The sequence below is a fragment of the Manis pentadactyla genome, chromosome 16 (genome assembly GCF_030020395.1).
Source record: "Manis pentadactyla isolate mManPen7 chromosome 16, mManPen7.hap1, whole genome shotgun sequence".
Lineage (NCBI taxonomy): Eukaryota > Metazoa > Chordata > Mammalia > Pholidota > Manidae > Manis > Manis pentadactyla.
In genome coordinates, this window is record NC_080034.1 from 26037726 (window position 1) to 26058161 (window position 20436).

At 43.2% G+C, this 20436-nt stretch overlaps 1 protein-coding gene across 4 annotated transcripts in view; it reads left to right on the forward strand.

Annotated features, from left to right (window-relative positions):
* RCAN2 (regulator of calcineurin 2) overlaps positions 1-18686 on the forward strand; it is a 237206-nt gene extending 218520 nt beyond the window's left edge. For all 4 annotated transcript variants that reach the window (XM_036927411.2, XM_036927410.2, XM_057494096.1 and 1 more), the window contains 2 exons: positions 2546-2717; positions 16467-18686. In XM_036927411.2, coding sequence (XP_036783306.2) covers positions 2546-2717; positions 16467-16627 — 333 coding nt within the window. In that variant the 3' untranslated portion in view covers positions 16628-18686. The remainder of the gene's footprint in view (positions 1-2545; positions 2718-16466) is intronic.
* The last annotated feature ends 1750 nt before the right edge of the window (positions 18687-20436 follow it).

Consider the following 20436-nt stretch of genomic DNA (forward strand, 5'->3'; position numbering starts at 1 on the left):
TACCTTGATCCATCTCTTACTGGTGAATAAGCATTGTTTCTACCTTTGGGCTCTACAAAGATAACATAGTGAAAAGAACATAGACTTTGCTTCTTTTCAAGGCTAAATAGTATTCCATTGTATGTATATACCACATTTTCATCATCCATTCATCTGTCAATGAACATTTAGATTGTTTCCACATCTTGGCTATTGTGAATAGTGCTGCAGTGAACACAGGAGTGCTAATATCTCTTCAAGAGCCTGATTTAAATTCTTTACAATAAACATCCAGAAGTGGGATTGCTGGTATATGGTGGTTTGATTTTTAATTTTTTGAGAAACTTCCATAGCAGCTACATCATTACACATTCCTGCCAATAGAGAACAAGCGTTCCAATTTTTCTATATCCTTGCCAACTCTTGTTGTCTCTTATTTTGTTTTGTTTTTGTTTTTGTTTTTGTTTTGATAATAGCCATCTGACAGGTGTAAGATGATTTCTCATTGTGGTTTTTATTTGCACTGCCCTGGTAATTAGTCACCTGAGCATTTTTTCAAATGCCTGTTGACCATTTGTATGTCTTCTTTAGAGAAATGTCTATTTGAGTTCTTAGCCCACTTTTTAATTGAGTTTTTAGTTTGTTGGTTTTTACTATTGAATTATAGGAGTTTCTAACATATTATGGAAATTAACCTTTTATCCTATATATGGTTTGCAAATACGTTTTCCCATTCCATAGGATTGCCTTTTCACTCTGTGGGTAGTTCACTCTTGGTAGTTTACTTTCCTGTGCAGAAAACTTAGTTAGATGTACTCCCATTTGTTTATTTTTATTTTTGTTGCCTGTGCCCTTGGTGTCATATCCATGAAATCATTGCCAAAGTCAATGTCATGAAGCTTTCCCCTATATTTTCTTCTAGGAGTTTTATAGTTTCAGGTCTTATGTTTTAAGTCTTTAATCCAGTTTCAGTTGATTTTTATGTATGGTATAAGGTATGGGTCCAATTTCATTGTTTTGAATATGAATATCCAGTTTTCCCAGCACCATTTATTGAAGAGACTGTCTTATCTTCATTGTGTATTCTTGGCACCCTTATTGAAGAACAGTTCATCTTGTATGTGTAGATTTATTTCTAAACACTCTGTTCTGTTCCATTGGTCTATGTCTGCCTTGATGCCAACACCTTACTAGTTTGATTACCATAGCTTTGTAACATATTTTTACATCAGGAAGTATGATGTCCTTCTTTCTCAAGATTCATTTGGCTATTTGTGGCATTTTGTGGTTCTATATGAATTTCAGAATTATTTTCTATTTCTGTTTTAAAAAAGATGTTACTGGGATTTTGATCACATTGAGTCTGTAGATCATTTTTAATAGTACGGACAGTCTGCAAGGCGTCTTATGGTAAATATTGTCTTTCCATTATAATTCCGTTTATAGCATGGTTCCATTTATATGAGGTGTCTCAAATAGTCAAATTAATAGAACCAAAGAGTGGAAATGATAGTTACCAGGGATTAGGAGGAAGGGAAAATGAGGATCTGCTAACCAACAGGGATAAAATTCATCAAACGAGATGAATAAGCTCCAGAGATCTCTGTACAACATCATACTTACAGTCAGCAATAATGTATTTCAGTTTCCACTTCTAGGTAAATATCTAAAAGAATTGAACTAGGTCTCAAACAAATACATGTACACATATATTCATAGCTACACTATTCACAATAGCTAAAAAGTAGAAACAACCCAAATGTCCATCTGTCCAAGTAGATTAACAGATAAATGCTGATCTATCCATTCAGTGGAATATTATTCTACCATAAGAAGCAATGAAGTATTGCTGCATGCTACAACATGGATGAACCCTGAGAATGTTATGTTAAGTGAAAGAAACTAGATACAAATGGTCACATGTTCTGATTCCATTCATATGAAATGTCCAGAATAAATAATTCTATAGAGACAGAAAGCACACTGATAGTTGACAGGGGCTGATGGGGGCAGAAATGGCAGTAACTGTTTAATGGTTCCAGAGTTTCCTTTGGGATGATGAAAATGCTTTGGATCTGGATAGAAATACCACCATCAAACAATGCACAACATTGGGACTGTACTAAATACCAATGATTATTATATTGGTTAATTCCATGTTAGGTATCACCTCAATTAAAAGAGAGAGAGAGAGAGAGAAAAGAAAGAAGGGAGGGAGGGGTCTGGGGACCAACAGTCAGCATCACCTGGGAACTTTATTAGCAATGTGTATTCTCGGGACCCACCACAGACCTGCTGAGTCAGGAACTCCGGGAGTGGAGCTCAGCACTCTCTGCCTTAGTAAGCTTCCCAGCTAATTCGGAAGCATGCAAAAAGTTGAGATCCACTATTTAAAGTATAAAACAAAATAATTAAGCACGTGGTGTATGGTAAGTAGTAATTAATATTATAGCCTGGTCCATCATTTGTCACAGGCTAAAAGTGAGCCTCTGCATCTTAGTGTACCCACGTGGTGCACCTGAGGCCATGATGAATAATGTGTCTTCATTTCTACTCTGTTGGGAAGGTTCAGACTCCAGAGACAGATGGAGACAAACTGCATTTGGCTCCACCACAGCCCGCCAAACAGTTTCTCATCTCGCCCCCTGCCTCTCCTCCTGTTGGCTGGCAGCCCGTCAGTGACGCCACGCCAGTCCTTAACTATGACCTCCTCTATGCCGTGGCCAAACTAGGACCAGGTAAGCTCTGCGGCCCTTTCCAGACGTAAACGTTTGTCAGCAACCTAGAAAAGACAAACAAGATTAACAACCCTGAAATGCTGGGTTCACGGTAACCTTAGTATGGTCAGGAAAACAATTAGACCAGAATCACCCACCCCAGAAATCTGCAGTTTTAATCATCACATGTGTTCATTCTTGAAGACACTGAAATTTGGGAACCCTGGGTATTAGGGTGACCCACTGGTTCAGCCAGGACTGAGGGATTCCTGGGAATGTTCAGTGCTGAAACTAGGAAATTCCCAGGCCAACCAGGAAGAGCTGGCACCCTCCTGGGTCCTCAATCAGGGTGAGGCTGGTTTGATTAATAAGCACTCCCAGGAAGAGAATGACTGGCTGTCCCATACATGGCCTGCAGGTTAGATTACAGCACCCCCAAGAGCAAATGCCTGGGGGCTTCTTTGTAATCACCGTCCAGTTCCTGAGCTTCTTGGGGCCTTTAAAATAGCCATCAGTTTTATCCTCAAAGAGCCATTGTGAGAAGCAGTAGGTGTCTAAGTAAAATGGGCTGATGAAAGAAGCAATATAATACAGGAGATATTTGTGAAATGTGATTTCCTTGAAAGTCTAGTTCACATACAGGAATCCTGAGCTTATGCAGGATGGTGTATGGTAATCACACATATCACAGACATGGCTATGATATGTATGATTGTAGAGGGTATAAAATAAGCCCAGTCTGCGCAAGTCCAGCCTTGTGAAGCCACTTCCCACAGGGCTTCAGGAGCTGGCAGGCACCCCCACACATGGACCAATTAGAGCAAAGGTCCTTAAAGCTGCCAGTTTGACTCTGGGCACGGATGTTCTCAAGAACACATTTGAACACCTTTGCAAGTTGTTTCGAATGTCATAAATGGAGCTTTTAATAGTATCACCACACTTTTGGTTAGAAGACCTAGGAATCACGGCCAATGTGCATTTGACAGGAGGGGAAACTGAGCAGCCCGTAGAGGGGCAAAGTGCCTTGCCAGTGACAGGATGGAGCGTCCAACGTGGTGCTGTCCCTACAGCACTGTTTGTAAATGAGGCCCAGGCCGAGTCAGACTTTCTGACTGTCAGATCCCTAGCTGGCCTCTGGTTCACTCATTTAAAGCCAGTAATCCAGTAAACTCAAATCATTTTTTACCCAGAACAGGAAAGAAAATTCATTTATAGTTTAACGCTCACAAAATTTGATGCAAAGACAGAATAAGGGCAAGTCTCAGACACCCTCCCTGGCTAATGGAGCTGAGTCCTCAAGGCTGGAAGGCACTGCCAGGAACAAGTATGGCCAGGGACTGTGTAGGCAGAGGGGACAGATGGAGTGGGAATTAGGCCTCAGAAGGGATGTTAACAGAGCCTGGCCCAGAGGAGGGAGGGAGGGAGAATGAAATGGTTTTAAAGAGACAGAGAAAGACAGGGGGTCCTTTTGAGAGTTGTGGAAAACTTACCAACAGTGTTAAAATGTGTGCCTTTTACCTTAATTGCACTGCTAATCCATGAGCTTCAATTCCCCTTACCAAGTAAATGTGCTGTTGACCATTTTTGAAGTGCCCTGCTGGGCGGCAAGCACAGAGATAGGAACTCTTACTAATCCGTTTTACAGATCAGAACACTGAGCTGTGGAGAGGTGAGCGGACTTGCCCAAGGTGACACAGCTGGTGGTGGCAGAGGCAAGTGTCAAAACCAGCTCTTCTAACTCTCTGGCATTGGTCAGATCCAGTGGCCTTCTATTAGGGATGCGGCTGCCGCGGCCCACTTCAGGCCTGCTCCACTCTGACAAAGGCAGAATGTTGATCTTGTCCCTAAACTGGCAGTTCTCTCTCACACCACTGTAACTTCCAGGGGCCTAGCCTGGGCTCTTGTAAGTGTGCAAATGAAGGTCTCAGTGTGTGCAAGAGCAAATATGGAGGGTCTCCTGCTTTTTAAGGATGATGGATATTGTGCCCCAGGTAATAGCTCCAAGTTGGATATATTCTGTGGGATATCTTTCTCTCCATTCCACGTCAGCAGTTTGAGGCTATTTTTCATTAGGTATCCATTTGTCCTCTTCCTGTGTCCTTGAAGCTTCTTCATCTCACACAGATGAATGATTTGTATCCAACAATTGAATTGAAAATGTCACAGCTTATATTAGATGCCTGGATCCCTGGTGGCTGTTTCAGTGGCCAGTATGAGGGGGCAGGGCCACACCCTGCACCCTCCCCCCTAGATCTCTGACTCGTCCCCAACAAGGTACCAAGACAAGGAGTTGCTCCTTCTATGCCCTCATGGCACTTTGTACCAAAGCTCACTTGTCCTTAGGGTAATTTTCTATTGTTTAACTTACTGTTATCTTCCCTACTTTTTGAGGGGAGAATGCGTGTTTTACTCATTTTGGAATTCCCAGCGCCTGTTAATATCTTGCACATAGTAGACGCTCAATAAATATTGAATGAATGAATGAATGAAGATATCAGAGCTACTAGTCTGCCTGAAGGTAATTACCTTTGCTGGCAAATGGTTGCTTTCTCATGGCTTCAACCAGACTGAGTCAGGCAGTACTAAGTTAATGTTTTCCTCCAGCAAGAGGACTTCTACAATTTCCATTTGCAAAAAAAAAAAAAAAAATGTTTTCATTAAATTCATTTTTAATCCTTTGGCAGAATCATTTCAGTAACAAATTATAACTCATTCCATGTGAAGGGATGACTACCTCAGCTCCAGGAGTGTAAAAACAAATTAGAATGAGAGCAGAGAAGAGCAGCTCAGATGATGAAAGGAGCTGAGTTTTGCCATGGAGGAGAAACTAGCAGTGCTAACTCAGTATTGCTGAGTGACTGAGAAGAGCTGCTGAGAAAAAGGAAGTCCAGAGAAAGGGCATCAGGGAGCAGGGTGCCAGGGCCAGCTGGTGCTCAGGCAGAGGATCGCTTCTTCACACCTGCGGGCTTGTGGGCCTTCGCCATGGCTAGCTGCCCACGGAAAGCAGTGATGTGCGTTAGGAAGGCCCTTTCAAGGAGGACAACTGGGAAAGCAGACACATAGGCCTTGGCTCAGGCAAGTAGGGGCAAAACAGCACCCCTGATGTTTGAGATATAAACGCTGGTGACCCTCTTCCAGAGAGAGCAGTTCATGCTCCCTGGAACTTCTCGAGAGGTTCTCAAAACAAACATGGAGAGAATTGCACCATTACAACAGAATCATGATCAAACGCAAGCCTATGGTTTTTCTTTGAAATGCTTAACAGGATGTTACAATGTGAGATCCCGGCCACATGACCTCGGGGGAAGCATCTTTCACTTTCTGTTTATTACAGGGAGAACTAGGTTAAATTCTGGGAAATAGGAGAGGCACAATTTCAAACATTCTTAATCATTGTCCCCATGACTGTATGTTCTGTTTTTGATCCAGGAAATAGGTAAAGGAGACAAATTTGCAAAAGCATTTTCAACAGAAACAATGGTTAAAAGTTATATACAAGGCTTACTGTGGCTCAGGCACTGTTCTAAACACCTTATATGTTATCATATTTAACAATCACAGCCACTCTGTGAGACAGGTGTGGTTAGTCTCCTCCTTTGCACAGCTGGGGACTGTCAGGCCCAGAGTGGTTAAGTCACTTACCCAAGGTAACTGCACAGCTGGTATGTTAAAATATGTCCCTCTGCCAGTGGCAAGAAGCAGAACAGATTGATCAAGCCGGCACCCTCGCCCTGCGGAATGGAAAGGTTAAGGAACCAGGGCAGTCTCTTGAATAGGAAACTTAATTTCTCCAGGTGAAATTCAATATTGTTGTGAGAGCAAGTGTTAAACATGCAAAACAGCTTGTCTGTTTCATTCCTCCACCTTTCGATTCTCTGCTTCTTGGCAGCCCCTAAGTCACACCCCGCATGGGTTCTTGAAGGCACACTTCAGTGCTTTTCTCTCCCGACTGGTGGGACACATGGATCGGAATTTGCCTTCCTCTGCTCTGGTTGAAGGACAGTCACTGTCTCTATATAACAGGCAGAAATCTAAGGGATTTCTATACTTCCACTAGTCCCCCTGGTGAATTTAGAGAAGCCCATCATTTATCAATCACCTAGACAAAATAAGATGGGCTTTGACCAGGTGGACAGCAAATTGAGTATTTATTTTGGTGTATGTTATAGTGCCTATTGCTTCTGACTCCAGAAAGCATATAGTGCTAGATTCTTTTGGGATATAAAGGAAAATAGGAAAAACAAAAACCCAGCCCAGCAAAACAGCTTATTATACCAAGCTTATCTATTTTTGCCATCTATACCAAAAGGGCAAAATAGAGATAAAGTAGGCTATAGTAAATGGTAAATGGATGGTAAACAGAGGTGGTATGTGAAATGCCAGCCTTTTTTGAGCTCTCTAGGATGGCTCTGGAAGGTCATGTTCATTGTCACTGAAAATGTCTGCAGGGAGTGAGATGAAAAGTCATTGTCTGTTCCCTTTTTCCCTCTTGCTATTTTTAGCTCTTGTTAGGGAGATCAATTTTAGTTAACTGCAGGAGACTTAAAATGGTGCTTGAGTTTCGAGTTGCGTACATCTGCTATATTTAGATTTTTTTCCATATCCTTCTCCATCAAAACATGCCATAGTAAAGCAATTTTGCTGCTTTGCTGCTTTGAATACGTTGTTACTCCCTAATGGGAAATATGTTTCAGTAACTCACGTTACATCGGAGCTTTTCAGTGAGTCTAAGGAAAAAACATCATCTATTCCTGGCTTATTGATTCACTGGTAGAGAAAATGCCATTTCTGAAATATAGATGAACACCTATATGTGGATGCATGTGGGATGGTATTATCCAGGCCTTAGTTCTTGCTCCACAGTTGCTATTTTCTGATCATGGATATGAAAGGCAAAGAAAACAGGCAGTTTCCAGTGTCCCAGCCGCTGCAGTCACTACCTGTCATTCCCCACCCGCGGGAGGGCAGTTTGTCATCTTAGAACACATGCTTGTAGTTTTCCATTTCCTTTCGAAGAATTTTCCCAGGAAAAACATCTTAAAGGGGCTTTTATTTGCACCATCTATTCCACAGTTATCTTCGATCACTATTGAATGGCAATATACAGCACCTCATTTTTTCTTATTTCATAGGGAAAATATGCACATTGTAGAAAAATAGGAAAGACGCATGACTAAAATATGGCCGTATGTATGTATGCACACGCAAGCACATACACCCCTATAGCTATTCCCTTAGCCAGGCCACTAATCCTGGGCAAGGCAGATCAGGATGATCAGTCCAAGAAAGGAAAACCTTGTGATTCTACAACCAAGCACACAGAGGGCTGGTCCAAACAGCTCTTTCTTTCCTTATGTCTGCAATTGTCTCCTCACTCATGTGGACAAGCCCTGCCTCACAAGCCTCTGAGAGCCCCTTTTCTCTGGTCTCCCTTTATCTTCCCACCCTTCTCTTTCTGAAGTTTCCTTTGTCTTTCTCTCCCTCTTTCCTTCTGGCGTTCCACTTCTTTGTCTCCCCTGCTAAGGAGACACTCTATTAGTTGCTCCATAAAGTACAAGCCCACCTCGGAGATGCACAGGTACTCCCAGACCACCGCAATAAAGCAAATATCGCAATAGAGTGAGTCAAATGAATTTTTTGTTTCCCTGGGCATATGAAAGTTAGGTTTACACTACGCTGTAGTCTATTAAGTGTGCAATGGCATAATTTCTAAAAACATACACATCTTAAAACTGTGTGATTGCTAAAAAATGCTACCCTTCATCAGAGCTTTCGGTGAGTCCTCATTACTGACCACAGATCACATGACAAGCACAGTAATAATGAAAAAGTTTGAAATATCACCAAGAATTAACCAAAATGTGACACAGAGACATGAAGTGAGCAAACGATGTTGGAAAAAAAGCAGCAATAGACTCACCTGACACAGGGAGGCCACAAACCTCCAGTCTGTAAAACATGCAACATCTGTGAAACACAATAAATCGAGGTATGCCTGGGCTTTAGGTCCTCTGTGACTCAGGAGGGAAGGAAGATAAAGGGCTCCCCTAATCCAGTCTTAGAGGGAAACCCCCAGAAGATAAGGAAGCTTTCTTTCATTGGTGTAAGATATAACAAAACTACAAAGTATTTATTCTCTTTCTCCCTCACCTCCAACTCTCCCCCTCTCACCCCTTCCATCTTCCCAAGGACCCCTTCTGTTTTCCTACTTTAATGAGGCTCAGGACTGAGGATGGAGGAAGAATCCCAGTGATTCATGTCAGTAATATTTTCCTAACATGAACTCATACTAGAACTCCTGAGGCAGGGAAGTCTGTGGGCAGCTCCGATGGCTTTCTGCACCACCCTGTCCTTCCTCCTACACAATCAGAGGCACGGTGGCAGTCATGCTTTGGCCTCAGGTGACCTCAGTGGAGTCCTGGCTCCAGTGCTTGTTTTGGTGACCTTGAGCCATTTACTTCATCCTTCTGCACCTCTTTTATTCTTAAAGGTGATTATCTGACAAACTGCAATGTCATCATGAAGATGGAATCATTAATATACTCAAGCACTTCACCCAGTGCCTGGCACATGGGAACTGTTCATGGGGTGTGCTGTGATCATTCTGCCCCTAGCTTACTGTTTAGTAAGGCCTCCCAGGGAGATGTTTCCTCTGCCATTACATGACTTAGGGTAAGCAAAGTACAGAACAGTGTCACCAGCCGCTAAGAACTGTGTGCATACCCCCCCCCGTGGTGTTGGTGGTGGTCCTTTACCAACACCAACAGTTCTCTGAACTGCCGGTGAAATATTTAGGTTGGTCTGTGCTTTGCTTTATACTCGTTGCCACCTAGACTTAAAGGGCAATCTTTGACAGAAGCAGCTGCTCACAAAGGAAAAAGGGGAGAACTGCATTCAATGAATGACCCCACCCTCATGTCTACCTACAGCATTTTTTCTGGGGTCCAACAAAATCAAATATGGACTCAAGGCAACACGAAGGGATCAGAAAAAAATTGCAAGGAACTTCCCTCCCTGGAATATTTCTTCTGCCCTGAAACATTTCTTTTAATCCTGAATCCCTCTTTTCACTTCTACTTGGAAAATAAATTCTTTCTCCACTCCCAGAGGGATCTTGTGAATAGGCAGCTACCAAATAGCTCTGACTTGAAAAGGTTCCAGTAAGTCCTTCTGCCCTAGAATACCTCCTTTTTTTACTTGTTGCTGTCAGTAAAGCTCTGACATAAAGAGAGGTGTTTATCTTGGTTTAGCATGTTGATTATCAGTATGGGCGTTTGAATCCAGGCTCTACCTTTATTTAGCTGTGTGACCTTAAGAAGCTTTCTTAACCTCTCTGTGCCTCAGCTTCCTCAATAGTAAAATTGGATTGTTGTAAGCATCAAATGAGATAATCCACATAAATCAGTATGTCCAGCAGTGGATATAGGAAATGCTCAGTGTGTGTAACTAATTTATTGTCAATAATTTATGGTTATTTTCAAACCATATCTGTGTTTCCTATTAAGATATACAAGCCTGTGTTAAGTTCTTAGCTCAGTGTTTCTCATTGTGAAAGCTATGATATTCTGAAACTGACAGTTCTACACACTACAATCCATTTAGCATCTTTGGGCCTCACCTACTAAATGCCAGTATCTACCCCAACCCAGTCCTTATGACAACCAAAAAAAAAAAAATCTTCATCACATTTCCAGATACCACTGGGAGGGTAGCACCTTTGTTTGTGAACCACACTAAGTATGTTGTAGGATTTATCAGGTGACTCTCAAATGTGACAAAGACACAGAAACAAGGAGTGCCTCCTAAGGGGTCAGAAGTATCAGCATGGAGCAGGCAGAGACAGGAAGGAGAGGGGACACAGAACAGAGAAGTGTCACCCAGTAGATCCCTCTCCCTGCCCAGACACACACACACACACACACACACACATTCTTCTTTCTCCTTCCCTATAGAAAAATAGGAGAAGATAAGATTGCCAGTAGATACCTTTAAAAAAAAACTGTTAGATAGCACACTCAGGATGGGGGGAGCTTCACCTTTTCATAACTTCCTGATGTTTTTCTCTATAGCTCAGTCCTCTTAAGGAACAATTTTGGCCCCAACCACACCAGCATTACCCCTGCCAGAATGGAGAGCTGGTTAAAAGGCATGGTGAGCTCAGATACTAGCCAGAGCCTGGGTAGGGGGATGGAAGTGCAGGTCACCCCTCACCCTTCCCTGGCCCTAGCAGGCCACTCTCCCCTGCCCACCCTCCTGGTTCCAGGGTCCATGCAAGGCACCCCTGCCTCTGAAATCAACAAGGGAGCTGGAACCCGGGACTTGGCAGCCTGGAGGCCCACCTTTCCCTGCCAAATTTGATTAAGTCCTAATCCTAACGCTTGAGAGGAAAGGAAATCTAAGTGGAACACCTTTCAATAACATCTCGAATCACTCCAAACTCTTCCCTCAGTCTCTGTCTCCAATCTCACCGACAGGCAGCATGTTCAATAAAACTAACACCCAAAAATGCCAGGTTACTTATCCCATGGAGTTTGCAGTGGTTTTAAGCACGGCCAAGCCTGAAATTATTTTACTGCTGGAATCTCGATTCTTCTCCGAAGTCAAATATAATGGGTCATAATCCAAACTAAAGTTCAGTGCTTGGTGCACAGCCCAGCACAGTTCTATGTTCAACGGCTTGAACAAAAGTCCTTGGCCTTCATAAATCATCGCCCTTTCTTAGACTGGAATACCTGACACCTACTTTTCCCTATTTGAATCAGAACCCACTGAGGGTTAGATAAGTAAGACAGATGAGATCATTAATGCGAATTATGCTTTGTTTCCCACAAAAGGCTCAAGCTGAGAAGATGGCTGAGTTAACAAGCTTCCCAGTGCAGAATCCAGAACCAGGCAGTTTTACTTCCCCTGTCACAATGGAAACCATCAGACTGCCCTCCACAGTTCTTTTCCCCAAAGTCACCCATCAGGTGACACTCCTCTTCCACTGGAGAGGACTTAGAGTGGCCAAGGAGAGAGGCCCAAGTGCTGTGCTACGGGGGCTCCCTCCACGTGGAAGGAGCCCCTGGGACTGGTGAAGTATCCACTCTAACGTAGCACCCGAGCAGGGAAAAGCAATTAATTTCAATTCAATTTGCAGTGGCTTGGCTTGCTTCTGAACAAAGAGAACTTGTATGGCACCCAATTTATCAATTGTTATACAACAAATTACCCCAAAATGAAGGACTTAAAACAACTATAATCATTTCTTTTGCTCACAAATCTGCTGTTTACACAGGGCTCAGGGGAACAGCTCATCTCTGCTGCATGCAGTGTTGCTGGGGCAGCTCAACCAGAGGCTGGGGCTGAATCAACGTTCCAGATGGTTCACTCACATGGCTGACAAGTTAGTGCAGCTGTGGGCTGAGAGCTCAGATAGGCTGTGGGTCAGGGGCCCTGGTTCCTGTCCACGTGAGCCTCTTCATGGGCTGCCTGGGCTTCCTTACAATATGGAGGCGAGGCTCCAGGAGTGAGCCTCCTGACAGCCAGGTGGAAGCACAAGGTGTTTTTGTGACCAAACTCAGAAATCACATGGGTTACGTCTGCCATACTGTGGCAGTCGAGGCTGTCATAAAGACCTGTCCAGCTTTGAGGGGAGGACGCACAGTGGGAACGAACAGTCTTCAGTGGAGCAGCAATGCTCTCAAAGAGTGATGTGGGGCAGGAAACATCACGATCATCTTTGCAAAACACAATCAGTGCACAGCAAACATAACTTTCCTGTTGAGAATTCACTTTTAATGAGGGAGAATAAAGCTAAAGCTAGAAGGAAACAGAGGATCTTCTTCCAGAATCCAAAGATACCATAAGGGATGTAAATCAACTCATTTCATAATTTATAGTCCTTTTCTTTTTATAAGAATTGAGTGTTGTCTTTTGAGAAAATTCATTGTCCAGGAGACCAGGCTGAGAATAACTAGCAACTGACCAAATAAAAAGAGGTAAGATTCAGGTCTAAGTGCTCTATCTTGAGCTAGAGAACAAGTCTTCACTAAAAATATGAGTTGCCATGAAAAATGCACTAAAAATAGAAGTTAAAACTAATCTCTCCATCAGTAGAATCTCCTGTCAAGTATGAAAACAGTGGGAGTCATGAGAGGCAGGGCTGAAGAGTGCTTCTGAGCACGTTCTTTGAGGTCAGATAGGCATGAGTTTGAATCCTGACGCTGCCATCCCTTCCTGTGTAAGCTCAGTTTCCTCTTGTGTCAGCCACACATGACAAAACCCACTTCATGGGGCTCTGGCCATCATTAGTTATTCAATTTATGTGAAGTACTGAGAGCTGAGTCTGGCATTTTATGAGTGCCATACAACATAGCTGTTGTTAGGTTGGAGGCAGATGGCAAGATCCTTTGACACCTCCTGTGTCCTATAGCCCTGAGAGCGTACTGCAAACAGGATAAATACTGTCTCTTAGAGTTTTCAGCTTAGTTGAAAAACTAAAACTTGCACAAGTTAAGCTCTAGGATAAAAATTTATGTGTGTGTATTGGACAGCATACAAATATGTCTTAAATAGCCAAGGCTGATGCCTTTCATAAATCTGTAACATATATATTGAGCATTTACTTGTACCTGAAGTTGCAGCAATCCCAAAAGAAGTTTAAGGCCTGACTTCAGTGGTTTGGAATATAAAGCATTACCGGATGAAATCACTAATGAATAATACAAAAGGTGAAATGATTAAACATTATGAATAAGTGATTCACATTATCTCAGAAAAAGAAAATCAGAGATCTCATTTGGAGAAGGACACTAGGAATACAGACGGGAGGAGTGGGTGTGACAGGCAGACCCCCGCTTATCCTTGAAGAGAAATGCGGGTCGCTTGGCCGTGCTCAGCTGCACTGTGGGGTCCCATCCCCACTGAGTGGATGCAGCCAGTGGCCTCCTCATCCCTGCTGAGCCCAGTTGGTGCCCATGCAGGATGATGGCATTGACGTCAGCCCTCATGGTACAGGAATTAGCTGAAGCCCAAAGGGAGAGGCCAAAAAAAGAAAATTCAATCCAGCAAAGACCAAAGCTATTTCTTTTTATTTTGTGCACTCTCGGCAGCTGTTAAGCTTTGCTGTATTTTGATAGTAACAAAGTTTCCAAAAATAGAACAGGGAAATGTCAAAGTCAATGGGATCACAGCAGTAAAATTACTACCAAGCAATCTGATGTTAACTCCATGTGAAAGGCACCCTACACTGAGTGTCCCCCTGCACCAGCACCCCTGTCCTGAGTGTGCCCCAGTACACCCAATCTGAGAGGAAAGCATCCACTTTTGAATTGGTAAACACAGTGCAACTAGAGTGTCTTTAGGGCAGAGTCCTTTCTCAATCCACGGCAAACAAATTTTAAAGCCAGGTTCAATCAAAGCGCTAGCTTCCTTATGTACAGTTTCCTACTATTAAAAGAAAAACTAGCTGCTTGCCAACAGATGAGGAAAGGGGCAGGGGGTCTGGTCTAGGTGGGGTGCTAGGGCAGATTCTTTTCTGTCAACCCCACATTAGAGGACAGCGGGCTGCCACCACTCCAGCCCTTCTTCACAACCCGTCAGGCAAGGAGCTAGACCACATCTTGGCAAAGATATGGCCACTAGCATTTGTTCCAACAGCACAATTCCAAAACTGAGAACTTGAAGGAAATCCTACACACAGAAAGAACCACCTCATTAGATTACTCAGAAATCATTTCTTTCTCTATCTCTCGATTGAGGTTGTCTCTTGTTCGGAATTGCAAAGCATTCCTGACGTATTCACTGCCCTCACCCAGGAAAACCCTCTCTCTCCACACCAGGATGTTGAGGGGCAGCCAGTAAAGACTTCTCTGACTCTTAACAGGAAGAGAACACCTGTTAGCAGGTTATGGCTGTGTTAGTTTGCTGGGCTGCCAGAACAAAGTGCTGCAAACTGATGACGAGCTCAAACAACAAAACTGACTTGAATCTGAAATTTTAAGTCTGAGATCAAGGTGTCAACAGGGCCCTGCTCCCTCTGAAGGCGCTAGGGAAGGATCTGCTGCAGGCATCTCTCCTGGCTGCTGGTAGTTCCTGGGTTTATGGCAACATAATCCCACTCTTTACCTGGCGTTCTCCCTGTATGCCTGCTGGGGCCTGGCTTGCCCCTTGTATAAGGACACCAGCCATTTGAAATAGGGTCCACCTGGATGACCTCATTTTAACTTAATCATTTGCAAAGACTCTATTTCCAAATAAGGTACTGGAGATGAGGGCTTCAACATCTTTTGGGGGGATATAATTCAACCATAATAATAGCTGGCTCTGAATGTTGCATCCTCCCCAGCTTTATTGGTGCTCTTCATCCCCAGTGTCAGCATTCAAAACCTAAAACTACAAGAGTTTGCTGTTTTCACCATGGATGCTTACCAAAATGTGCAGGGTAGCTCACCAACAGGGCCCTCCCTCTGGGACCGACAGCGCTTGCTCTGGAGGTCCAGAAGGGGCACTTCCCACTCCAGGGTGGGGATAACAGGCAAGGTTCCTGGGCAGGCAGGTGTCTGGCTTTGGTCCTGGAGCGAGGGCAGGATTCAGGGAACTCTCTGGAAGAGGTGAGACTGTGCCAAATAAAAGAAGCTAGCTTGAGAAGAAAAGATGTGGCTGTCCTGATTGGTGAGAGATTTTGCAAAGTCTTTTGTCCTAGTCTAAGAAATTAGGACTTGGTCTAGTGAGACCTGGAGAGCCACTGACCAGGAGGATGCCTGGGAGACAGTGCTTTCAGATTTTTCTCATTCATGAAGATAGGATGTCGGGAGAAGATTAAGGTAGTCTATTAACAGTTAAATTGAGAAATTATAAGCTTGCCGACTGAGAAAGCCCCCTCCTCTTTCCCCTCTATCTGGAAGTCTTCTGCTTTTCTTTTAGACCCAGGTCAACTGTCACCTCCACCGGGAAGCCTTTCAGAGTTACTTGCTCCCTACAATTTGGTACCATAGTCCTTGATATCCATTGCCACCCCAATGCTTACCATGGTATTTTGTGATACTTCTGTTTTCACGCAGCCTCTGGACTATGCTCTTATGAAAGACACAAATGTTTTTATTGTGCCTTATTGCCATTATGTCTAGCAATGGGCCAGACTATGGGAGATGCTCAGTAAATACCTCCTGAAGTAAAACAAAGACAGACAGGAAGCCAGTCGGCTAATAGCGATTTGATGGTAAGCTGAACCAGTCAGGAATGATAGACTCAAGCAGCCAGAAGGGACTCTGACAGGCCTCAAACCCATTTAGTTGTCTAGGAACCAGTGCAAAGCCCAGACGAGTGGTGATCCCACTTCATTCCATCCCAGGGCAGCTCTTGCTATGAGTAGCGTGCAGCTGGAGGGACCTTAGAGTTTACCTTATCCAAAAATGAAGAAATGAAGTGACTGGCTCAAGGTTACCCAGCAATTAGCAGCGATGACGGGAAACTGAAGAGAAACTGAGACCTAGCTGCCAGGCCCCTGAGGACTGTGGTTAGTAGCATTTTGAAATGTACAGTTGAGGCCGCTGAAGCTCAGAGAGGGTAAGTGGCCCGTGAGGGTTGTGCAGTGGATAGGTGGGAGAGTGGGGGTGCAATGACAGGTCGGTCTCCTCCCATTTTCTGATACTCATGCCACCCCTGGAGACGGTCCCTGGCTTCCTGAGACACTATAAAATGTTCTTCCTACTTCCTAAGCAAACCTCAACCAAAGAATCTGTTTTGGAGCCCCTCTCCTGTCTCATCCCCATTTTTCTTGCTTTTCAGGAGAGAAGTATGAGCTCCATGCAGGGACTGAGTCGACTCCAAGTGTCGTTGTGCACGTGTGTGACAGTGACATAGAGGAAGAGGAGGATCCAAAGACTTCCCCAAAGCCAAAAATCATCCAGACTCGGCGTCCCGGCCTGCCACCCTCCGTGTCCAACTGAGTTCAACGCGCTGCCTCCACGACAATATCCGTCTCCTCTTTATCATGCTTTTTTTCTTTCCCCTTTTGTTTGTCCAAAAAAAATAATAATTGCCTTTAAATCCCTGGGTGTTTGGTTGTTTGAGATTCCTTCCTTGTAATCAAGCCTCTCGGACAAAGGGCTAGGAAAAGGTGATATGTTTCCAGGTCATGTCATATCCATCGAGTATAAGCCATTATTTAGAAAGTCCTAGAAAAAAAGTAGTATTTTCTTATTAAACCATCAGCACAGCCTGTATCTTCATTCTCTCATGTTGATTCAAGTCAGCGACATCAGTAACAAAGAGCACCTATGTCGTTTGTGATCTGTTTCAGTCCCAGTCCCGACGTGTGTGCGTTGTTTTCTCCTGGCCACTTCAGTAGGACCATAAGTAAACTTGACCTTGACTGCATGAGATACCCCTATCTGGTCTCACTCAGTCCTCTGCAGCACGACATTCCCAGGACATGCATGGTCACCAGCATTTATTTTCATGATTTGAGGTGTACTCTAACTCGTGGATTGTCAGCATCAGCCATGTCCTATCTAGATTAGGAAAATTATCAGCATTATCCAACTCAACAAGTTTGGGTATATTCACTATTTTGAGTCAGTATTTCATAGCTCTGTTACAGTTCCTGGAGGCAAAACTGTGCTTGGCCCCAAAGAGATTCCTCAGTAGATTTTGAACACCACGTCCATATAGAACTTTCCCAGCCTCACCGGGGAGGCTTGTCCAGGGTGAGAGAGGCCGATTTCAGACAAACCTATTTATTACAAAAGTTTCATGGTGTCTGAACGATTGTTTTTTCTCTTTGTATATTTGTACAAATGTTTCAGCTGTGCTTTTAAAATCTGGATGTTTTTTATTTAGTGATTATTCAGCCATTAGCTGCTTAAGAACATAATATGTGCATTGCTTATGAATGCGTTCATATGCTAACACAGATAATCTGATAATATTACACTCTATTATGGATAAGGCTGAATTTGAGAGGGCACAAGATTTCTCATGCCCATATATAAATGATTAACCAACATCTTTGCTATCAAGACCACTCATTTTTAAATAACATGGAGATGCAAGTGTCAGTTGCAGACAGTTTGAATGATGCTAAATCTCCAGAATGTGGCAGCCACTGAGCATATTAAAAGGGAAATTATAATGTATGCCGATCCTATTCACGCAATGCCCATATTGCTCAAGAACTTGTTTTTGTCATGTGTGATTTTTCTATTTCTGTAGCCCAAAGTGCATTACAGAAGATACACCTATAGAACCATTACCTTCTGCTCTATATGCCAGGCCCCATCTACTCCTATACATTCATGAATTACTTTAGATGCAAATGCCATTTGCAACGGAGTGGGGAAATGCTTTCATTACCCAAGCCTCAGAAATACACAAGAACAATAACACAGCCAACTTATGGAAGGATTGTTGTGGTTTTTGACTAAGGTGTATGTTAAGTTTCGTCAGCAACTTGAAACATAGACTGATCACTCAGAAATTAAAGTCCGTTCTACTGTGAATATAGCAATATAGTACTGGACACAGTACAGGGAAACTGAGGACAGCATTGCTCGTAAAATCCTGAGTTTCCATAAGAAAATCGAAAGCTCCTTTAAAAAATAACATCTGAGGAGTGTATAATAAGCAAATGCTTTGACTTTTCTTTGCTGTGGAGGTTTTTGGTTTCTCCTTGACAAATGAAGGATACTTACTAGTGGAGGGACGCTGCCCTCTAGTGGAAATGGAAGCAGGATTGCCCTCAGCTGCTGAGAAGGACGGAGGGCCTGCGGCAGGCAGACGTTTTGTGCTGAATCTTCTCAGTCATCTGCAGGTCATATCACTTTTAAGCTATTCAGAATTTTCAGAACGCAGGTTCTACAGAAATCTGGATAAGAGAAAATACTCGAAAGTGATTTTTAAATGTTTTAAAACAGATGCACCAGACATTTCCAACCAAAATTCAGTAAAAGTTGAAATGACCATTCTGTGTAATCATCAAATAAAACCTCAGTGGAGTGTACGACCTAAGTGGTTCGTTTTGGTGAAATTTATTGCAAAGTGTCAGTGTTAATCTGTCTCGGATCAAGTAATTCTTTCCTTAGGTTGGGCTTTCGGAGGAGAGAAGAGGACTTTTCCCAGGAGAGCGGTTAGAAGCCGAAGGACGCCTTCAAGTGTTCTGGGAGCCCCTCCTGGCGCTGAGAGGACAGCCTCAGGGTTCCAGGATGCACACGATGCAAACTCTTCTGCACTCTTTCAAGTTTGCAAAGTTTAAATATGGAGGGGAAGGGGGAGATTTCCACCAACTGAGTCATTTGTGCACATGTACAGCTCAAAGAGCTTAGCCTTCAAATATACCTGGTGAAGGACTGAAGGACTCTTCGTCCATGTAGTGAATTTGTGTTGTCTGCCTGAGTCGAATGTTTTTGAGTGCTGATTCAGTTTATAGCATTTCTGAGAAGTTACCAGCACATAGGATTCTCTCACCTGAGCTCTCCTGTAATGAGCAGAGGGGGAAGCTCGTTGGCAGCCAGCCATCTCAGGAAAGACCAGGAATTGGGGCAAAGCCTGAGCGGCCAGTTGGGCTCTGTAAGGGGAACCAGGAGAGCCCCCAGTTCTGCCACCGCGACCCTAAGGGCCACTTTCGGTGTACTAAGACTCTCTGTTAACATCTCCCCAACCCTATTCTCTAGTTTAAAACATTTTGTGAGAGACACAAAGTAGTCAGCAAAAACTTATCACCAAGAACACAGAAGGCGCTATCACAGAATAAAAGATGAACCCATATTGTACTAAAATTTAGAGCATCTTTTCATCCAATTACATTAGGAGAGAGAAAAGGAAAGCCTCAGATGGGGAGGAGATATTTGCAATAGATATAGTTGTTAAATAACTCCTACCCAAAATGTAAAAAGAACTCCTACAAATCAGTAAGAAAATGATAGGCAATTCATTTTTTTTTAATTGTCAAAATACTAACCAGGCACTTCACACATGCAATTTAAGCACACACATGCAAATACCTGAAATACCCATAGGGGCCCATAAACATTTTTAAAAAGGGTTCAGAATCATTTCCTGTTAGAGAAAGGCAAATCAAAACCTCAAAGAGGTAGACCCTGGCTGTCCGAATTGCCAAAATTAAGTGTGGGGAAGTATGTAGTGCTGACGACAATATGGAGCAAGGTGGAGTGCAAACTGGAACCGCTGCTTTGGAAAACCATTTGGTAGTACCTGCTAAGACCAAACATATGCCTGTCTGGGAGCACTTCCAGTCCAGGGTAGGCACCTGCAGATACGCGCTCCCCCTTCTACCAAGGTACTTGTACGATAATCTCCCCACTTTGCTTATAATCGCCATTAACTCAGTACGACCCAAATGTCCTTCAACTGTAGGATGGATAATGAAGTGGTATATTCACATCCGGGAATATTACAAAGCAATAAAAAACACAAATTATTGAGACATATCACAACACAGAAGGGTCTCAAATCATACCACTGAGCAAAAAAATTTAAAAAAGAATACATACACATGAAAGAAAATATTAAAAGTATGGCTCCATTTAGGATGTTTAGAAACAGTCAAAACCAACTTGTATTGATAGACAATGTAATAGTGATCAGTGTTGGAGGGTATTGACCAACAGGGACTCATAGGAGCTTTCTGGGGTGCTGAAAACCTTCTACATCTCCACCAAGATCTCCAGGCATGTACACATATGTAAAATTCATTTAAAATGTGTGCAATGGTCTATATGTGAGTTGTGTCTCAACTAAA